Below are 23,036 nucleotides of genomic sequence, written 5' to 3'. Positions count from 1 at the left end.
TAGGTCGCACGTACACTGACCACGGTCGTCAATCAATTCGACGACAGAGCTGCTAAAATCCAAACGTGGCTCGCCGTACAATAATAGTTGTAACAATAATTTAGTTTCTGTCACTCGACCTTTATTATGGCATTTTTGCGAACGAGTCGTGCCGAAAATCTATCGCACGATGCGTGCAGTGCACAGCTGCTGGCGGTCGTGTGTGCCACCGAGTCTATATACATATATATATATATATATATATATATATATATATATATAGAGAGAGAGAGAGAGAGAGAGCGAACGCGACTTGATTTATTATAATTATTAGCTATATAATTCAAACTCGGTAACGATTGAACGACCCCGTCGTTTATAATAATATGTATTATGCGTGCGAGTGTTTATTTGTGTGTGCGTGTGTGTATGTATGTGTGCATTATACCCATTTTACGACTATGTATCATTATTATATTATGTACATATATACTTTACCTATATTATATAGTATAACTACCGCACTACGTCTCGAAACACTTCTCCTCGGGGAAAAGTAATAGTACATAGGTATAGTTATAATCGTAGGTATAATATAACATAAAGTCGTACGGAGCGCATGCGCCTAAAAATGCGCGCCGATGGTTTGTATGTGTCTCGGTCGTAAATCGCGCGCGAGCCGTCAAACTCTTGCGGCGAGTGCGCGAGTGCAGCGCTCTCCCGTCCTCCAATTGATTCGCCGACGTTCATGTCGGGCCAAAATAGCATTAAAAAAATTGTTTAAAAAAATATGCGGCGACGGTATAACCTACGTCAACGCGAAAACATTCTTAGAACCAGTGAAACACATGTCCGGTCTATTACAGGATTTTTCGTTTCCGGGCGGATGACCAGCTGCGCCGAAACAGACGACTGGTGTTCGAACAAAAACATTGAGCTACACTCGCTACGTACATCATTATATTATTATCGTGGACGTTTTTCTACGATTCCTGTAATACAGTTTTATATTACTGTACGAGTGATATATGCCCGTCATAGTAATATCGTACAATACTAGTGTCTTCATCCCTTGTACAATATTTCACGGAATGCTAGGTTAAACGCACGCATGCCCTGTTTAATGCTTATTTATTATTTAACAGTTTTTTTTTTTTATTGCTGTTTTTTCGTTTTCACTCCATGTTTATCTATTTGATGAAGCATATTATATTTTGAAATCAAATGATTGTTTTTTATTATTAAAAATATGCGTATTATAATTAATGTGGTTTCGCCAAAATACATAAATTATGTCTCGTGCTTAAGCCATCGATATGTCGTAACGGCGCCGTCGGCTTGGCCCGAGTCTCGCCTCCGATGAAAAGTTTTCTCAAAGCAATGCACAAGGTTTTATGAAACATGGACATAGAATACTTTCATTTAAAATATATCTTTTTTTATTTTTCGTTATTTGTTATGTTGTAAAATAATTTATAAGTTATAACATTGATTATATTATATAAATACTTTATATAATATTTATGTTTTATTTTACTGGAGACAACCAGACATATTAAACATATAAATAAATAAATATTTACAATAATATTTAAGATCAGTTAGTCATCCACAGAATGCCGTTCCACGTAGTAAAATGTTGTTTAAGTTATTGTACGTCATACATTAATATTTTAAAATATAAATTAATAAATTACCAAACATTTTTTTTTTCTAACACGGTGTATTTCCTATGCAATTTTAATACAATACACACCTAATGATTTTTATACTATCATTACATCTGCAATTAAATAGATACAATTTGGATTAATAAAAAATATCAAAAAAATCAAAAGACTTGTTCAGTGGAAGAAAATACTAAACAGTAACTAAAAATATGTATTATGAAGTTGATGTTGATTCACTATAACACTATTTTTTATTACTGTTTCGTTATTTTTTTAAAATTTAAATTACATTTTTTTTATTAAATAACTTGTATTTCGCTTAATCTATTTTAAGTCAAAAAATTATTATATTTCTGCACTCCATCTGAAAGTTACCCTTGTTAGGATTAACCTCAACAAGAAGAGACAACTTTAGTTTGTATAATCTGTTATCGATGTTGTCATCGTTATATTATTCCATACATTAAGTCCTTAAGTCAGTTAAGAAACAGATTTGGTGTCATACTATCAGGGATGATTCGTCTGAAAATAATTTGTGATTTCATCAAACTTTAGGTTCTGAAAATCTAGATGAACCTCGAAAAGTAGAGATATTACGACTTACTTGACTCGTCGTAGGATTATCATAAACACTAATAAGCTAAAGCAGCGTAAAAGAGCTAAAGGCATATCGTGGAATTAGATCGCTAAGTAAATGTTTCGTGGCTTAATCGTTTAATTTTGTATACGTTTAATACCCAACACCAACAACCACATCACAATATATATTAGTTTATAATTAAGTCTACGATGCGGTTGCGTCTCACAAAAATTTGGCTCTAAGATACTTAAGATTTTACCCAATATAGTTTATTACATAGTGTCAAAATGTTTATCATTCTCGCAGCTCTATATTAAGAACCAGTATTTATCTAAGCTACACTAAGTCAATGCGTTATCATATTATCATATTTCTTATGAAATACGGAATACGTTTTTGACATTTTGCAAATTTAAAATAAATAAAAAAAAAAACCACCGTCTGAAGCAGAAACTTCTTGTTTTCAATAATAGACGGAGTGGGGGCAAAGAAAACCGCCAACCGACAAATAACAGACACCCGGAAATGAGAAAAATACACCCTCAAACGCAAACATTTTGAACGAATGTGTATGCCTCCGCAGGGCCACGAATGTCGGTGTCGGAATTTCTAGGATTTTAATAGTAGGTACCTTGTTTTCAAAACAAAATTTCCTGCAGTATATTACTACAATTTTTCCATTTTATTTTTCCATGTATAGTGTAGTTCACGATACATTTGTTTAATGTTCACTATATATGCGCTCAGCTTATACTCGGTCAACCTTGGCGCATTGTTTTCGGACATCATGATCGTTTGAAATGTAAATAATACGTACGCCGAGAGTAATGGCGTGCATTCAAGTGTTCGGCAGTAAAAATTCAAATACTACTTTTTAGTTGTCGCCAAATATCAATGGAAATGTATAAAACTCAACGTTATTTTTGTTGTTCTTTATCCCAATTGTTTTTTTATATTTCATTAAAATTGTGTCTAAAGTGAGCAATATACATAACAAAATATACAAATATTTGTATAATATAGCCAATTCAGGTATAATAATTCATTGAATACATTATTCTTCAATAACATTTGGTATAACGATAAATAAATAAATATATTTTTATTCAAAAACTTTTATTCCCTAATAGGTTAGATTGCAGTTTAAGTCGTTTGTAGCCTTAAACTCAAAAATAATAAAAAAATATTAAAAATTAATATTTTGTAAAACATTGAATTCGATGTTGTTTGTAAAAGTGATGATTAAAAATTACATATAATAGAGAATTATATATTTAACTAATCTATTTTTGTTAACGTTTACTGAACTTTTGTTTAATCCGTATATTATAGGCTTTATATTCAAACAATTTCAGCACTTATCACATTCCAATAAAAAACTTTTTAATTTCTACGAAGCCATCAATACTATTGTCCAATTAAATTACTTACACATTTCAAATTGGTCGGAAATATGATACGTTTTTGCTGAGAAAAGAACGAGATCGAAGAATTTAAATTTTATCCAGAGTATTCGACTGGTGTACAACATTTTTGCTAGTTATAATCGTACTCGTTCGAAAAAAAAATTGAACGAAAAATCAAAAACGCACTCGGTATCCGAACTAGGACTCGTTTTGTGAGTGGGCATATTGAAATAACGAACGATTACTTTAAAATTACACGAATACGAAAATACGTTGGGTTTTCGAGGATTTTAGTAGGCATTGTTGTTCTCCAAGGTCCATTTACCTGCAGACTTACGTCCCTCTACCCGTGTATATTACACGCACGTGGTGTATATCACACGCGTTTGAGCTCTATCTGTTATCGGGAGTCGGGATCATACAATAAAGACCATTTATTCGCGATCGACGAAATAAAACTTGCACACCCCCCCCCCCCCTCGCTGAACACTACGGACGTGTTGCAACTGAACGATATTCCAGGAATAGGCGCAAAAGTGGTTGGCGGGGTGATAATTCGACGCATTTCCTTCAATACAACAATAATCGTGCCGGTGCCTGGCCGTACGTAAGCCATTATATTCGTCAGTTGCCACCTGCTTTATCTGTTGTCCGTGTTTAAAGCTCATCAACCATTCCACGGCGGCGCTTTTGTGTTTGACGAGTGTATGCCAGTACACTCTCATTCGTTTGGCGTTTTTTTTTTCTTCGTTCTAAACGTATTTCTTTATTCGCTTGAAACTCCTGCCTGTCGTTGTACAAGGTGATCCATTTAAGCGTCTACGCTCATACAAATATATTTAAAGTTATCCGTTACAAAATATAATAGACTACTGCTTGTTCGGCACATTTGGCTATTGAATAACTTTAAAAAGTAGTCTGCATCCGAACGTTTTGAAATAAAAATAACCTAAACTGTGTGACCGATTAAAAATGTTGTTTAACAATACGATTAAATCGTATGTATGTAAAAAACAAATATCGTCTATAAAGCTCAAACTTTTCAAAGCAGGTCTGGGGTGTCATAAACTACAGTGAAGGGTCTCCGTTGGATACATTATTATTATTTTTTATTATTTTCGTTGTCGTCGAGTCTGTCGGTTTAACTGTTGGAAAATCTAACGGGGTGGATAAATTACCGAAGATCGTTAAGACAATGATCATTTCGATGAGGAACTAGGACATTGCGATAGGGCCAAGAAGAAGAAAAAACAAAACAATAAAATAGTACCACATAATAATATGAGCTTAAGACAAATAATATGATATTATGTTTGTATTTTATAGTCACTGTGATATAATAATTTGTAACCGTACACCATAATACATTATTTACAGTTGTATAGTTATCTACGAACAAAATAAATTGCATTTTAAGTCTTGTACACACTCGGTAATATTTTAGTCACACATGTAATCTGATTTTTACTTCAATACACAAAATAGATTTTATTCAAAAAATAAAATAAAAAGGTCAACCTGGGAACAATGTGTAAATTCTAGCTACAAAACAAGGTCATCGAAACGCAAACAGTTTATCGTTTTTACAAAATATTTAAAAACTACTAAACTGCAAGGTGTTTTAAACATAATGTCTTAAATACGTCTACTTAATTTTATCATATAAATGAAACACTGTATGTAAATTTAATTATTATTTTAAGTATAATACGACGTTTGCTGTTTGTTTTTTTTTTAGTTGTATATTATACTATATGAATTGCGGTACATAATATTATAATATGCTATGATATAACAGTTCTAACGTGTTCTGAAAGAGGCACAATAAATTTGATCACAATTGGAATTTTATGTGAGTGGAGCATTAAAAATGTAATAATATATAGTGTATATTTGTATTGGTTTATAACCACACAAATATGATCTAAAATAATTAGAAACATAATGTTTTAAGTCTAAAGTTTCCAAAATTAAATTGAGTGTTAGTTGCTATTTATGCTGCTAATTAGGTTTTTTTTTAATAGTGTTGACTGAAAAATCAATGATATTGTTGGTTACTTGTTGATAATCACAGTGTCGACCGCAACATAAATGTAGCTACAAAATTATGACTTAAAGTAAAATTTTACATAATTGTCTTTTGAAATTTACTACTTCAAAATTTTCGACTCGTCATATCTCCACCACTTCTCTTATAAGCGGAAAATACACTTGAGAAAATAACAAAATTGTAGAGATGAACCTTCGTTTTGAATGTCAAAGCTCTACGGACACACCACTTCAAAGGATTTGTTTGTGAATTTAGAAAACGTTCAACTTCCATTTCGCATATCTCTTTGAGATAGAATTGCATAAAAGCCTTGAAGTAAAGTTTCTAAATCAAACACGACGATGATTTATAACATTATGTGGTTAACCTAAAATGAATGTGTACATAAGTTAGCCTGGGTTAATATCTCGAGACGGCCATTTTATGGAGATCATACTCGTGTAAATATTATGAAAAGCCGAATCGCTTATTTCCTAAAAGTATTTAAATAGGTATTTATGTATGTTTTGAGGTTAAGACAGAGGGCGAATTTAGGATTACACCGAAATATTTACAGTCTGCGGACCGGCATTACTAGTCCCCGTGGGGATAGTGAGTCACTGTTTATAAATAATAGTTTGTATTGTTTTCAATATCATAATATTATGTTAACATACCGTTACCTATTGCAGGTAAACATTGCGTCATTTGCAGGTCACTAGAATTAAAATCCAAAACGTGTGTGGTTTTCCGTATCATTTATAGCGATACGTTCGAAAAAAAATTACTTAAAACGTCGCTTTTTCAAAAGGATAAACAAAAAAATAAAATAAAAAAAACGACGGCGCTGTAACATTCGGTGTAGTAGGTATATGTTGAACAACTTTACGAAAAAAAAATATCTTTGATAGCCTCGCCATAATGTATAGCAGCACTCGTAACTCACAAAAATAAGAGTGTTCTCTTATATATGGAACATTAATATTTATATTGATATAACCATTCCCTAAATTGTTTATCTTTAAAAGTATTATAAGCATTGTAAGGTTTTCTTTTTTTCAATATACTTTATACAACAAAAACGTGGGTATACAAATTACGTGCATTGTATTCGTTCGAAGTATATTTATTTTGAGACTTAGTCGGGTTAAGCCCCGCATTTCACAAATTGAATGTATTGAATCAATCAATATTTTTTTATTTATCAGCAACTTATTACGCTATTTTTTTTTAGAGTATATAAACAAATACTTAACGGCACTTTTTTTTCGGCGAAAAATCTAATACGTTGGCAGACTGTGAATGGCCAGTAAGATGGCTAGAGGTGGTAAGTATAAAGAAAGAAATCTCCGAAAAAATAAACCATAATAATTCTTGTTTATTATTACAAGCAGACATAAAATCCAAAACCTATGGCTGACGGAAGGGTTATTAACGAGATTATTTAGTAGGTAACTTTTTTATAGTTTCCTCATTTGGATTTGAGTGGCGTCAGTCTTGAAGAAATTATGGGTATTTTAGGGCATTATTAAAGCTAGAAAAGTTTCAAGCAGCACCTATATCGATTGTTAACCAAACAAACGTGTCGTTGTAAATACTCGTAAAATACTGAAAAATTGTGCAACGACGGTATAATTCATCTGAACATATAATCCCAGCACGGAGAGATCATAACTTTGTTATTATTATCATACCCTTTATGAGAATCCGGGAAAACGGATGTCTGTGTATCTATATTATCATTTTAACGTCAAGCTATAATAGCATTTGAATTGTTGACATATTTTGTCAACGTCATCGCTTATAGTTTAAGTTGTGCATTTAGAACGGTACGCTCAACTGCTTAAGACTTATTAAAATCTAAGTAAGCAAACAATTTAAATTAATATGATAAAACGTGAAATATTTTTTATAAAAAGTAAACACCGAGGACAGATTACTAGTCTATAACCAGCGGTATGCGCGTAACATAATAATATTAAAGTCATGCAGTTTTAGAATATAATACTTTTAAATAAAAAATAATAAAATACTATACTATACCCTTGTATTCGTATTTTTTTTCTCTCTCTTTTTTATATTAAACCTCGTGAATTACGATAATCATTTAAAAATCTATTGTAAATTTAACATTTATTTTTCACAAAATAATCATTCCATTGTGCCAAACCTCTTAAAGGTCGACAATAGAGCTTTGAACAATACGAATTCCATTTTATGTATAGAATAGTAGTACCCCGGCAAATTGAATGTACACATATTCTAGCGAATCCTTTGGACATCAAAAGTACCTAACATCAGTTGTTCCCGAATTTCAAAAGGATAACAGCATTAAACGGATGATTACTGCGAGAGAGTCAAGCTCGTTTTTCTCTTTGCAGTTGGATTTAAAAAAAACTTGAAACACATCATTACTATGAGATAGCACTGTCAATTATTTTTTTTTTTACAGTCCCCTCTGCCTCTAGGAATTTTTAAGTCACGTTATATTTTTTGTCGGCCAATTTCCGTTTTCGAAAAAAATCTTATCATCTCTCTGTGTTTAATCTAAATTAAAATGTTTGTTATATCTTATCTTGTCGTACAAATCACTACCGGCCTATTTAATTATAATTTATTCAACCATGTATAATGTTGGTGTTTTATTATATCTAATAAAAATGAAATTAATTTTCCATAAATCCTTAAAGCTTTTTTTTTATACAGATAAGCCCTGACTGGTTATATTTGGTCTGGGCCATTTGCTGAGAATTTTTTACTTGAATAATTGTATTTTTACACTTCTGTAAGGAAAAATCAGGTATTTAATAATATTCACTTACCAATTTTATCGGTTTTCGTACGATTATTGCGACAAGAATGTAAAAATGACCTCCACGCATATATATATAGGGTACGTAGTTTTGCACATATTGAAAAACTGTAAAATTCAAACATAGTATGACGTATTTTGCATTTATCCAAAATGATTGGTGCAGATGAACAATTTCGTATCTATCTGTATATGCATGTGAGTATATTATGGTAAAAAATAAACTTTTAGGGCTTAAAATATATATACCTTCATTACATATACAATATTTGATGTATTATGTATAATGTATATTATGTGCTGTACCTACATCAGCTATATTGTTAATAATATAAGTCGAGGAATACTTTATACTTTTTAAAGGATATTTTACAACATTTTTTGTTGACTTCTGTTCGAGTGAATGTATAATTTAATTTCTTTTCGAGTTACGTTAACAATGTGTTCCTCGTCTTTCAAAATTGGCAACAAGCACCGATCATTCAGAGTTTCTTCTAGTATCGTATTTCAAACATTCTTTCCTGCCATTGCATTTCGTTTGACACCAACAAACATGTTTGCTTTTGACAATTTAATCTCGACAGAAAAATATCTCAATAATATGTAACAGGAACACACACACACACACACACACACACACACACATTTACTTGATAAACGTGTACAAGTCATACGTAAGTATGAAATTAATAAGCTTACCAGTTACCATTATGTTTCATAGTATTGCACTATTTAATATAACTTAATCTGACAATTTTATCTACATTGGTAAGAATACAGTAAATTTATTATGGATGTATATATAAATTATGTTTATGCATGTAATAAATATGAATTAACTTTTGACATTTCATTTTTTCACTCTTCTAACAGATACACAGATGTAAGAAAATGAACACTAAGCATCAAAACTAAAAAAACCACAATGATAGTAATTTTTTTACTTATAATTGTACTAACATTTGACTCAACGATTTGCACCTCCACTCTAAACCAAATGAATTAAAAACACATTTAATATTTTGAATAAAGCTGACTGTAACCAGGAGTTCAACTAAATCTACATAAATAGTACCTAATAAAAAACATCGTTATAAAACAGGTGCTTTTGCGGTGCATCGTTTCACTCAAATTCTAAAAATATATTTCATTATTTATTGGTAAATATGTTTATATTCCCAACATATTACTATCAATTATTAATTTGTAATATTTTATGCTGGATAATTATAATAAATTATAATTATTAGGATGTATTTAGTATTCCAATAGACAAAATGGTTGCTACGACGACGAATTAGATTATTTAATTTTATAAAGTTGTCAAAAACTCAAAACAGTATACATTTCAGCAAAGTTCTGTACTCAATATTTCATAGTAATATATACGTAGGCACCTACTTTTTTCGGATAGGTCAGACATACTAATCATACAGTATAATATAATATTATACACCCAAACATTGTTGTTCTAGGATAAAACAAAGACAAAATGGAACTTTTTTTGGAAGGGTATTTTTATCGTTTGTTGGTATTAAAAAATTAATTAACCTCGAGTTGTGTACACTGACATTTTCTATAATTATATACCTTTTTTTATGAACGTTAATAATTGATTAAAGATGGTCAACCCCAAACGATCCTTTTTGAAACATGTTCATAATAATATCTTATTTAATTTCAATCTACTTTAAAAATGTAATAATAATAATATGTTCATAATTTTGTGATTCAAAACTATACCAAGTATTCACACAATATTTGTTATAATATAAACGGTTTTCTCAGTAAGGTTGTAATTTCGGTAAAGATTCGGTTTCTCTGAAGCGTCTGGACGTGGATGGCGTTTAGTGTCAACTAGGTACTGGCTTAAAAGTTTAGGAGTTAAGACGCAACAAGGATAACATATTTTTTGCTAAATTCGAATAGTTGAGCTATGTACATAGCTAAATTGTCTAAACGTTCTGTCGGGATATCAATTTTTAAGTTTATGTATTTAATACCCATTGGATTAAACATTTTATTAAAAACATTATTAATTTAATAATATACTAACATTTTAAAATTGAATATTACCGAACTAAACAAGTAGTCTTTACAATTATGATGTAACGTTTATGAACATAAAACAGTTTAAATATGCACATGTGTATAATTATTAACCGTTATAACTATACTATTTTTATTTATACTCGTAAATGTTAAAAAACCTTTCTTTCAAAAATTGAAATCTTGTATCTTAAAATTATTGTTCGACGTTTAAAATTCTGTAAAATTCGTTATTGTGATTGTACAATAATGATAATACCGCTCTGGTATAATATAATTTTAATTATACTGTACATAATAATATATTATATATAATGTCTATTTTTTAAGTACAATGTACACAAGATTATACTGATATAAAAGACAGCGTACACGTTATTATGGATACGTGACCCGCGCAATAATCTTCAAACGATCTCGAGCGCATTATTCTTTTTTTATTTTCGTCGGAACAATCCTTACGTAACTCGGCGAGACTTAAGACGTGAAAACGTTGGAGAAAAAAAATAGAAAGTATATATTATATGAACCCGCATTATTCGAGAACGATATCCATGTCAAAGGCGGCGCGGTGGCCTATGAATTATTTATTTTAACATTTTAACAACGAAATAATGTACTCGTGTCATTATTGCCGTCGGGCGTGAGCTAGTTATATGTTTATATGTATTGTTGAGCTCAGCGCAGTCTATAACATAATAACATCGTGTGGCGCGACGGCGAAGGCGGCGGCGGCGGCGGCGGCGCGAAAAGCTCGTTTGGAAGTCGCCCGCGCGACAAAAACTAATAACGTTACCATAACTTACCGGCTTTACTTATTATAACTGGCACACATTCACATTCGTATTATTGTTATTATTTCGTCGGAATAAAAGAAAACAAAAAGCACAAAGACCTCCGATTGCGAACTGCGACACCTCGTATTACCATGTTATTATATATTACACGTGTATGTGCATAAAAAATATGTTCACTCCCTCGCGCATTCACCGACATTCGAAAGACGTTCATTACTAATGAAAAGGGCTGACTGGGCCTGAAATATGTGCAAAAGCACGAACAGAAATTACCCAGAAGGATGGTCACGACCGGTCGAGAAAATGTTTTCTTCTCCTCGTCCGCTGTCGAATCACCTCCCTCCCTCCCTCCCTCCTACCCTTCATCCTTTAGCATTGCCCCCCGACTGTTATAGAGGCGTGGCGACTGCTCATGGTTGTAGGGGTGGTTATTTTCTTACCCCGAATGCAGGTTATCCGGTGCGCGAGTTTGTTGCTCGATGCCGAAATAGAACTCCTCGGTACTCAAATGTTACGGCATTTCAAATGTCTTTATGGTTAGCTTTCAATAAGTATTATACACATATATCATATATTTATAATTATTGATAAAAACAAACTTGCATAACATAAAATATTAAAAAGCAATGAATAAAATAATATATCAAATGTATACGAGGCTTAAATGTTCAAATGCATTGATCGACACAAGTATAATACTATAGACAGGGAAATTTCTAGAAATATTTTACACAAAATACACTTCCAGCTTTTTCGATAAAATTGAGCCCCTGCAAGTGCTGACTGACATACAGTTACAACTGTGGACATCAATAGATTTCGTGTAAATGAACCGCATTTTAAATATAAACATGAGTGTAAAAAAATGTAGCCCTCATCTTAGCAGATCAATTTTATTTTGTTTTAATATTATCGTATCGTCGGTACCACGAAATAATGACGTACTAGGCGATCAGAATTCCATATTTATGGGTAGGAAATAGGAGATATGATACAATAAGAAAATGTCAATGTATTTAAATCGAGCAGATTCTGGTATAAAAGTCTAAACAATTGAAAACACTATGGTGTTCATGTCTCGTGTATAAACTTAAACATAAGAAAATTAAGAGTCTCAATAAATATACTTAACTGAAGGAAAAAAACGGTGGTGAGCTTGTTTGGGGAATCACAATTATTAGAAAAAGTGAGTGCAGTATTTTTAAAAAACGTCGTTCATGGACGCACTTTCATACGTTCATGTCATATTTAGTTAACGATACGTTTTTTTTTTCAATTTAACGAGAATATGAACGACGTCGGTTTTTGAATGAAATTGGACGATTTTTAAGACTCTTAACTTATTTGCCATTCAATAAATATTTATTTAAAATATATTATATAATAATATTTTCTTCTTATAATATCTATTATAAAAAATTAAAAAATTAAATGAAACACCAAGTGTAAGCATTTATTTTTCAATTGTCACGAATACTGGGTGGGTGGTGCAAGAAAATACAAAACAAACCGAAAAAAGGGGGGAAATAGACCACGACAACGCGGGAAAGATCGGACCCCGTCGCAGCTGACAAATATTACAGGAGGAGTGGAGGACACAGTGGTGGGTGGAAAGTTGAAAACAATTCGCTGGTCGTTCCCGGCAGTAGGTCACTCGCGATTTGCTAGGATTCGTTCAGTCGTCTCATACACAAACGTACCATTGACATTTCCTCTCTGCTTTAAAACTTAATAATATATTTTGACGATGGCGTGGCATGCGGACAACCAAAATTACTGTACGCTGATACGGAAATGGCAGTTCGTTCGTCCAGTCGGACGCCGTGACCGGACCGTCACGTATTTACCCACCCGATGACTGTGATCTCTGCCATATGTGTACGCTTGTAATTTAATGTGACGTGCGGGAATTCCGGTTGTCTCGAAGATTAGAGCTTATAATATTTTGTGTATGTTTGTGACTCGAGCACATTGGATTGGCTGGTGCCAGCTGCCAGGGTTGCTATTATTATTATACCGATTTATTTTTCAATTTTAATTGTTCAAATAGATTGTGTTCGATTTAAAATGTTTATCATATTAATCCTGTTTATCGCTGTGACTTTTTTCTAGAGGTGTTGTATCATTTAGTCGATAACATATTTCCTTATTAGACACGATGTGTCAAACATTCGTCTCCTCAATAGACAATATGAATCGCACCATGCTCTAAAAAATAATTTTCGATTAAAAAAAAGAATAATTATTAAATGACGTCGAAATATTTTTAAACGAGAATGTCTTTCAGCTGTGCCTTTTCAAAACACAGAAAATGCAAGTGAAAAATACTCACGGTAAAATCTAACCTAACCCTGCAGAGTAATATATTAAATTATTGACTTATTCCTTATATAGGAGTTCGTATACGTCCGTTATTCGTTCGGGGCTGTCAACGCTACACCATATATTATTGTAATTTATAATGCGAAGGTTTACAACGCCGAAACGTTAAACTATATATTATATTATACGAACGGATATCGATGTAACATTGTGCCGCAGTAAATTGTTTATTATTGTTATTATTTTATACTATATTTCTCCCCCTACACTATTACTCGTATGGTCCTATGTCGACGAACGGCCGAGTGGGGTGGCTGAAAATAAATGATGATTTGAAATATTATAACAAACGGCCAAAATGGCCTGTGAGTGGATTGATAAACGGACTGGTGTAATAATCGTTTTAGAAGTGTGGATGAATCAATCAAGACTAAAAGTATGTCGTAAGATTCGTTTACAAGTCGACTAATCTTTTCTTCGGAATAAAAATCGGAACTAGAGTTGACACTTTCAAAAATTCCGGGAACGGAAATATTCTCGTTGATATTTAAATGATCATGTAGCAACTACATTATCGTCACTGGAAAAATAAAAAAAAATAAAGAATTAATTTTTTTAACTAATAATATTTTTGTACAATAGATACTTGACACTTTTAGGTTAAATACATATTTTTTTATGAAGGAGCAACGGTATCCATTCCGAAATAAATAATAGTCAGCAAGTCAGGTAGGTAGGTAAATGTGAATCGTTCCAATATTATATAATTCAACTGTTGTTGTTTGTTGTTGAACTAAGTTGGTGTAAACAGTGTACACATCTGTATAGCCATTGATATTTAATTGTTAAACGAAATACTTCAACTATTACTTAGTCCATGGATTCGAATTGCGGTAGTTATGAAATGTATGAAAATATAATATAACTATAATAATAATAATACACGAATGCGTGATTGTGATATTATGGTTAACACGGTTTAAAGAATCTGGTTTCGGATAATTGTAGTGGTTCAACCATTATTTTATTTTGATCGTGTTCTGGCTACAGTCATGTGATCACTGTTGTTGTGTGTGGGGTGATTTATTTTTTATTAGTATAAAGTTTTCCTGACGAATTTATCTAAACGTTTCGTTGGTTCAGAATTTTTTCCTTAACATTTTCAACAATTGGTAATATAATAGTTGGATGGCGAAAGATCGATAAGGAGACGTTCCGACGAAAATTCATTTAAAATAATAATAAGACAATAAGGCCGGACGCCGATTTCGTTAGAAACTCGTCAACCCCTCCCGCCGCCGCAACACCGAGGCAATCGTGATTGTTAAATTTCTATTTCGCTTTATGATTGAATTTCATCCTTTGGATATACTCAAGCATTTTCTTCTGCTGGAATTTCTCAACTGCTTTGAAATTGCATGGCACTTGCCCGTGTCAAAACGTAACAACGCATAATAATTGCAATAATAATCCTCTGGACGTTTCGCATGTTCCCACGGGGCCGCCGCCGACTACCTGAGTGCCCCCACACAAACTTATTTTGTCTCTCTGAATTGTCGAAATAATATTATTACCATCATCATCGTTGTCATCGTTGTCATCATTATCATCATAGTATAGTATACGAATTCTTAGGATTCTTAGGATGCCTCAAGTACGTCTGAAAATTTTTCATTTCCTCAACGGCATTCATAAAAAATATATTTTCATCTGATTATAACTCATCACTGTATGCGTTGTTCCGATATTAGGCGATGTTTGGCAGTGCAGCGTTGTTGCATTTTGTTTTTGTTTTTTTTATCTCTGGCAATTAAAAAAATTCCGTACTTTACTGCAGCTCTGAGATTCCGCCCACAAAATCGTGCTTAAAATTCGTTAAACGATCTTGCGAATATACCTTTCATGCCCAATATTATGTATGATTGCGTACTGAAACCGTTGACCCATTCCGATCAGCCAAGTACAATTCAATCGTGATATTATTATCTTAGGAAGCTTATGATAATGGTTTTTAAAAGAACATTTTTTGACCTCGTGGTTTTCATAATATACGAATTGTGCGGGACAGCGTTCTGCTTCTTATGATTTGATCTGAAATATTTTTACTGACCCCTGAAGAATGAATTACAGCATAATAAAAAGATTGTGTGTCTGTTGTACATATATATAGTTCTACTCGCAATAATCTCACCAAGAAAATTGTGTGTTACAATTGTCACGAAAATCAAAAAATATATTTTGTAGGGCGTAGGAAGAAAATAACGGATAAATAAAATATGTATACATTTATAAACTTATATTATATATTTAGTGGTTACGTGTAATCCAATATGAGTAAAATATTTAACTCTTTGGTTTTTTACGAGGTAAAATATCCATTTAATGATCTAAACCAAACTTCTTTTGAACGATATGTACTCGATATGTAATTCCATAAAATTTAAAATATTCTCAGTTTTTGTTTTTTTAATATTATAATTTTGTATTTTACATGGATTACGCTATCAGTGACAATAGCTATCAAAACAAATTTAAAGGTGTGCCTGCGTGAGTGTTTTCCAGCTAACGTGTATTTTATTAAAGACTTTTTATTTTATTTTTTGTCATAAGTCCTCAAATAAAGTATAACAAATTATAATCAAATTACGATCGTATCACATTTTCTTCGTTCGGGTCACAACGTTCGACAATCGACGACGCCACGCACAGAGACGTCCATGTGTTCAGAAATCTATTACACAGAACTTATTTTCCGAATTAAAAATTTCTCTGTGACAGTATAGGTCACTCGTGCAGATAAAATATATTCAGATAACAGTGATTTCCGGGTTTTACATTGCCGTAAAACGATTTTGAAATACATTATAATATTCGCGAACCACGTGAATGGAAAATTGACTCTAAAATGTCAGTGCTTTAAAATAAAATATTTTTGGATTTAAAATACGATAATTTATAATTGGTAGTGTATGTCTCGAAAAGAAATTCATCCATGTGAAATGTGAAATACATTTTTTTTTTTTTTAAACACGACAAAAGACCATAATGAACTTATAATTGACATGGAAATACTATAATTTTATTTTAATGTTATCCGGTAGTAAATATTTAAAAAAAAACAATTATTTCAAAATTCATTTGTTGACCATGAAAGTAAATACAAATATATTAATAATTATTTGTTTGAGCCAAAAAACACGCGACTGATTAAAAATTAACCAACAAAATTATTTTACTACTCCAAAATGTGACATAATATATTAATATAATACAATATGGGAAAACAATATTTCAGAGTCAATAAAACAATATTTTCAGTTACAAACATGATTTATAAATTTTATTGAAATTACCCCCATACGTCGAAACAAACATAAAACAAAATAATTATTAAATTCAAATATGTCATTATAACTTAATACTTGTAGGTCAAAACAAATAATTTCTATACTTTTACAACTCATTATATTATATTACAACACAACGGTTATGACTTTATGAGCAATAATAATTGTATTGATAACATCCAAGTATAATAATGCTCGGAGACAGTAAAAACAAATTCAATCAATACTAATTGATGTGAATGACAAAAAAAGACCTCTATAGTTGTTAATAAAAAAATGTATGTAAAATATTATGTTCACACTCTAATCGATAAAATTTTATTTGTTCACAGGAGGTTACTACACGATCGAGCAAAAAGGAAATAAACTTAGGATAATCGCGCTCAATTCAAATGCATTTTCGACGGTAGAAAGACAACGAAACGTCGCCAACCCTATAGAACAGCTCGAATGGTTGGAAAAAATCTTAATGAAATCAGTAATGAACAAAGAAACAGTGAGTATTAAGCCATTTACTGTTTACCGAACGTTGAGATAAAAAAAAATGTTTATCATAACAATAGTAGGGATTCCAATACAAAACACGTTTTCAGTGAGTTTGTATTGTAATGTCCATAGTAGGTATTATGTTTAAGTAAAATTGATTTTGTGTTTTAATTATTTTAGGCATATGAATAGTACGGTTTATTTTATTTTATTTTATTTCATTTATTTACTCATTATATTTTTGACAAGAATCATAAGGTTATTTGTTTTTCTGAAAATTCGTGTTTCGATGTTTTGAAAATGACGTATTTACACGTATGAAACTTAACATGTGGTGACACTATTGTCAACCGACATCTACGGATCAATTTTAATCTTCTGACTATATCTAGATTTGTATTTCATCGGATCATTCAAATTTCAAATTATTTGAGTAGGTACTCGATAAGTATTGTTACATTTTGTAGGTACAAATGGGATATTATGGTCGTTGACTCTATTTATTATTGATGCCTATCTGATAAATTAACTGTTATTTAACAGTAAAATAACTATTAGTTCTCGTTTTTTTCCCCGACTAAGACTACAAATTTATGTATTTAAAAATACGCCTTGGAAATGCGCACCGTATATTATGTCTTACGATTAAACATATGTATCCATAATATTTCTGCGCCACTAATAAAACTATTATTTTTAACGAGTACGAACCCATTGTGTACCATTAAATCGTTAAACATATTTAAAACAAAATGTATCGTGTATGGAATTTGTTACAAACGCAAGCACAACTTTCATATCGAGCTTTGAGCAAGTTGGTCGTTGAACTTTTACAGTCGCAAGTCGTTTGCATGGTTGTCTTTTAATGAAATTCGTTTCGAATTATTTGATAAAACTCTTCCAGTACTCATCGAATATTTTTGAACTTTTCTCGTTGCGTTTCAAAACGATCGCAATAATTTCGAATTTTCAACATTCTCGGCAATATTATTTATATCACCATTACGGTTGTCGCTGCAAAAAATAGCATCATACCTACATAATCGTAATCTAACGAAACGTATCGAGAAACGCCATTATCGGCCAGGTCAGAAAAGTAAAAACTATGATATTCTGCGATATCGGATTTTGAGTTTCGCTGGATCCGGGATGTCATTGCATTCCCCAGCAGTGCACAGTATACGATTATGTTTCGATCTCGCACGCTCGTCGTGCCCACTCATGTACCATAGACAATTGTTTTCAGTACAAGCTTACTGGTCTGTTCCGGTCGTCCTTTCAACGTAGTCCGTTATTTGAACTTTCAGGTGTACCTGGTGAGCCACATGTGCCCGGGAGCCAACGAAAGAGACCAAGACGAGGCACCCACGTTCCAAGACGACTACAGCGCGAGCTACTTGGAAATGATCCGGAGGTTTGCGCACATCATTGTCGGACAGTTTTGCGGTCACCTGCACTCCGACACGTTCCGGATCGTCTACGACCAACACAGTGAGTATAGATCCATACTCAAAAATAATTATTGTATAATCTGTTGCAGTATCGTTTGGTTGTGTAACGTTTGCTGTGTTTTCCTCTCAAAAAAAAAAAAAACTAAAAATTATCGTTCAGTTTTTTTTTTTTTTTTTTTTAATACCTCAATATTATCTAATACGCGCCCAAAAGTCTCACTCGATGTTAACCTATCTTGCGGACGAGTACAAATTGGACATTATAAATAGCTAATTATTTGTCAATGTATATTCATCGTCTCGATAAATGCTTATTATTTTTTGTTTTTTTTTCCTAAAATTATTTGAATAATTAAAATGTATTTAACCTTCAATAAATAGTTTTTCGCTGTAATGATTTAAAATCATGTGAAAAATATATTTTCAATCGACTCATAAATCTGCTTCAAAAATTATTCGTACAGTGATAAAAGATTTGACACGGAAGTATTGTGTCATTACAGTATCTCACTTCCTCATTCGGGCCAACGGAGCGGGGAGTAATAAAATATATTGTAATCGTGATTTTATTATTGAATCACTGATTTTTAATTACGGTATGAAAAAAAAAACTTTAGGGCTGCATTAACCTGACAACTCCGGTGTATTATTCGTTGGACCCTCACATTTATCCCTCGACAGACATGTCGATAATATAATATTTTATTTTTATTATAATTGTCACGTCGTATTTACTTGGTTTATATTTTGTCTTGAACCGGAAAATAATTACAACGACTTGTACATCTCCCCCCCCCCTCCCCCGACTATACTTAGACTACATAACTATTCGGGATTACAATTAGTTCTGCTACTTAGTAATAATGAAATATATTAACCTCGTGAAATGTCGAGAAAAATAGAAACACCTTGGGTGCTTCTTCGTATTTTCTCGGAAGCAGTAATGTTATTTAGCTATACGTGTTCAAAGTTTATACGAGCAGAGTAGTCGACCAACATTTTGCAGGGTATACCTCTGCCACTTCACTCCGCTCGTATAAACTTTAAACACGTATAACTAATTGACTACTCGTTAGATATCCAATTTGTATGTACTCATCGAAATTCTCAGAAAATTATTCCGATTAAAAATATGAAAATAAAATTATAATATGCTGCCATTCAAAAAAGTAATAAAACTGAATAATTATAACGACAAAAAATAGCCATATCTGCATAATATTATAATTGTTTTTGAAAAATGTCGTATGCTTAATTGTTATAAGTTCCAAATATTTAAAAACCATAATTATTACCAAAAACGTCAATACTTTTCAAGATAATGAATATTAAGGTATTTACCAGTAATAATATACGGATTCATCTTGTAAACTACCTAGTTAATCATACCTGGTTCACAGTAGTATTTGAAATTTACGTGCAGTTTTTGTTGAGTTAAAGTGTGTTTCGCTGTGATTTGACGACGAGGGCTGTATGGAAACATATCATAAGATATTATATATATTTAGGAACCTAACTATTACTATCTCGTATCGATTCCGAGGGCTGAAAATTATTTTCAAAACATTGATTGTTAGAATATAATGTGTAAAAATGTTTTAGAAACGTGTACACATATTGTCTACGTCTCTAACAATATTTAATATACCTTCAGAAAAATATATAAAGTATGTAAAAATACATCAGAGTTAAAAAAATAAATTGCATAACAACACAAGTGTTGTACAAAATTATTACTTATCGCATTACAAATATTAAAGGGTAAAGTTCAAAATAAAAAGTTTTAACGCCTTTGAAATGTGAAAGAATGAAAGCAAACTTTTGGGGATGACACAAAATTAAATTTAGTATATTAAAGGCGTGTATACTGTATACCTTCAATTTAATTATCTAAATATATTTTGACTTGTTCAACGAGTGCAAGACACGCACTTTACAGATAGCGAACAACTTTACATTATAATCTAATGAATAAAATTAGTCATTTTATGTGATATTTAAATGTTGAATACGAACCCCGTAAAAAGGACAACATTGTATTTTATGCTAAGCTTAGATTTGTTTTACCTTTTTTGATATGAGGCACACAGTTTATTACATCATTATAATATTATTATGTTACGAATGGTTGGGAAATTTTCCTAGCACTAAATTTGTTATAATCGATTGCATTTGATAACATCCTGCAAATAATAAACAGTTCATAAGTTCGATACTTATATTACGTATTGAATTGTTAATTTAATATACTTACAAATTAATTTTAGTTAATCTAATCGACGAAAATAGCCTTTTGTTTAGAAATTCGTCAAACTAGGTTATATCGAAACTCTGAATAACAATGTAAAGTACAGTAATTTTAATAATTTGAATGGTTAAATGGTTTAGATATTATTGTCTTCTCGAAGTATTGGGTCGATACGTCAAGTGTAACGAAACTCAGTACTTATAAATTCTTTTAAGAAATTCTATTTCAGATTCTATTTTCTGGCTCGTATTTAACCTTTAAAGAATTTACCAATATATTATGATTCTTTACTTCCGACATTAAATTGTATAATCTGCTCACTCGTATGGATACTATATAGAGTTATTAAATTCAATAGATATTCTATTTCTATGTGAGTAAATTATATGAGCGCTTTAAATGGGATTGTTGGAAGTCAGGGTTCACTACAGTCGTAATACGTAATAATTAAATTATTTTGTACACTTACACTTAAATAAACAGATAAAGACTTGAACGAAAAATAAACATGGCTTAAAATTTTTAATCCAAAACTATTTATAAACAAAAAAAAACTCTCCCAACAAAATATGGTATACCAAACTGTTGTTGTAAACGTGATTTCACGTGACTACGATGACGTCACTCGATATTATTGCATAACTGATAGGTATTATTATATAAAGGCGGAGGATAAAACCTCAAAATGTTCGTCATATCGCCTCAGTTTGTGTCAAGTACCCGTCAGGGAGTCGTCATCGGACTACTGCGTTGTACCTGTATCAGTTTAATATTTAATCAATTTTTTTTTTTGGAAAGGGTTTTAATGTTTCGTTTTTGTATAATCTAATAAACGATACGAAGTATTATTATGGGTAATATACTTCGTGGAGCACAATCAATTTCCCCCCGTACATAAAAATATAATCTCTGAAAATATGTATATAGAGCAATATAATGATATTTGAACTATTAAACTGTATTAATCAGTAATCTTATATTAATATTTAATATTGTCAATATGTTTTTATTGGGGACCTGTTTTATAGTGACCATTTTATAATGTTATTATTATGATTATACACTTTTATTTGAATTATCTTCTACAATATGTTTATTAATATTTATGCATTATTAAATTCTTAATGAATAGTTTTGTACCCTAAATATATTGGTACTAAATAAATTATGAACCTGTATTGTATAAACGATTTTAAGTTCCACCGTTGTTATAATGATAAAAAATATGTATCATAATAATAAAAATAAGGGCTCGGATTTTTTTTTTTTTTGGCCATACTTGACACGATGCTTTCCAAACTACAAATGTGTTTCAACTACACAGTATTTTAACAATTAACATAATTGGGTGAATTGTTTGTATTTGTTTGCTGTTTTTGACTTTTATAGCATTTTTAATTGTTTAGGTAATTTTTAACCTACTGGTTATAATAGCATAATATAAAAAAATGACCAAAGACTTTAGAAAAAAAAATTATAATTTATAACTCATATTATATCAGTTTAATGCTGTTCTAAAAATAAAATAAAACAAGTATCATATTTTAATTTATATCGCTCTAACCAATATTAAGTCAACTATTTATTATCATCTTTCATGATTTCTTTATCGTGAGATGATATTGTTTCGCTGATGCACATGATCGATTATCGGCCACTTTAGTCGTGTTGCATGAGTACTGCAGATTCGTCTCATGCTTTGTATTTTATTTACACGATTTTAATATTTATTTATTTTGCAAATTCATCATTTTTGTTCCATAATCGATTTTTCCTTGCAATTACCACTCCACACCTTGCAATTAATATTATTTTTTTTAAATTTAGTAGTATAATGTTTCAGAGTTGGTTTTTAAATGT

General features: G+C 31.3%; 1 protein-coding gene across 3 annotated transcripts in view; it reads left to right on the top strand.

The window, feature by feature from the left end:
* Positions 1-23,036, top strand: part of LOC111030319 (acid sphingomyelinase-like phosphodiesterase 3a) — a 194,599-nt gene that overhangs the window by 154,557 nt on the left and 17,006 nt on the right. For all 3 annotated transcript variants that reach the window (XM_022309747.1, XM_022309746.1, XM_022309745.1), the window contains 2 exons: positions 17,324-17,487; positions 18,785-18,968. In XM_022309747.1, coding sequence (XP_022165439.1) covers positions 17,324-17,487; positions 18,785-18,968 — 348 coding nt within the window. The remainder of the gene's footprint in view (positions 1-17,323; positions 17,488-18,784; positions 18,969-23,036) is intronic.

Source organism: Myzus persicae, unplaced genomic scaffold (assembly GCF_001856785.1).
Source record: "Myzus persicae strain clone G006 unplaced genomic scaffold, MPER_G0061.0, whole genome shotgun sequence".
Lineage (NCBI taxonomy): Eukaryota > Metazoa > Arthropoda > Insecta > Hemiptera > Aphididae > Myzus > Myzus persicae.
The sequence above is the reverse complement of the archived record's forward strand: the minus strand, read 5'-3'. Positions and strand labels throughout refer to the sequence as shown.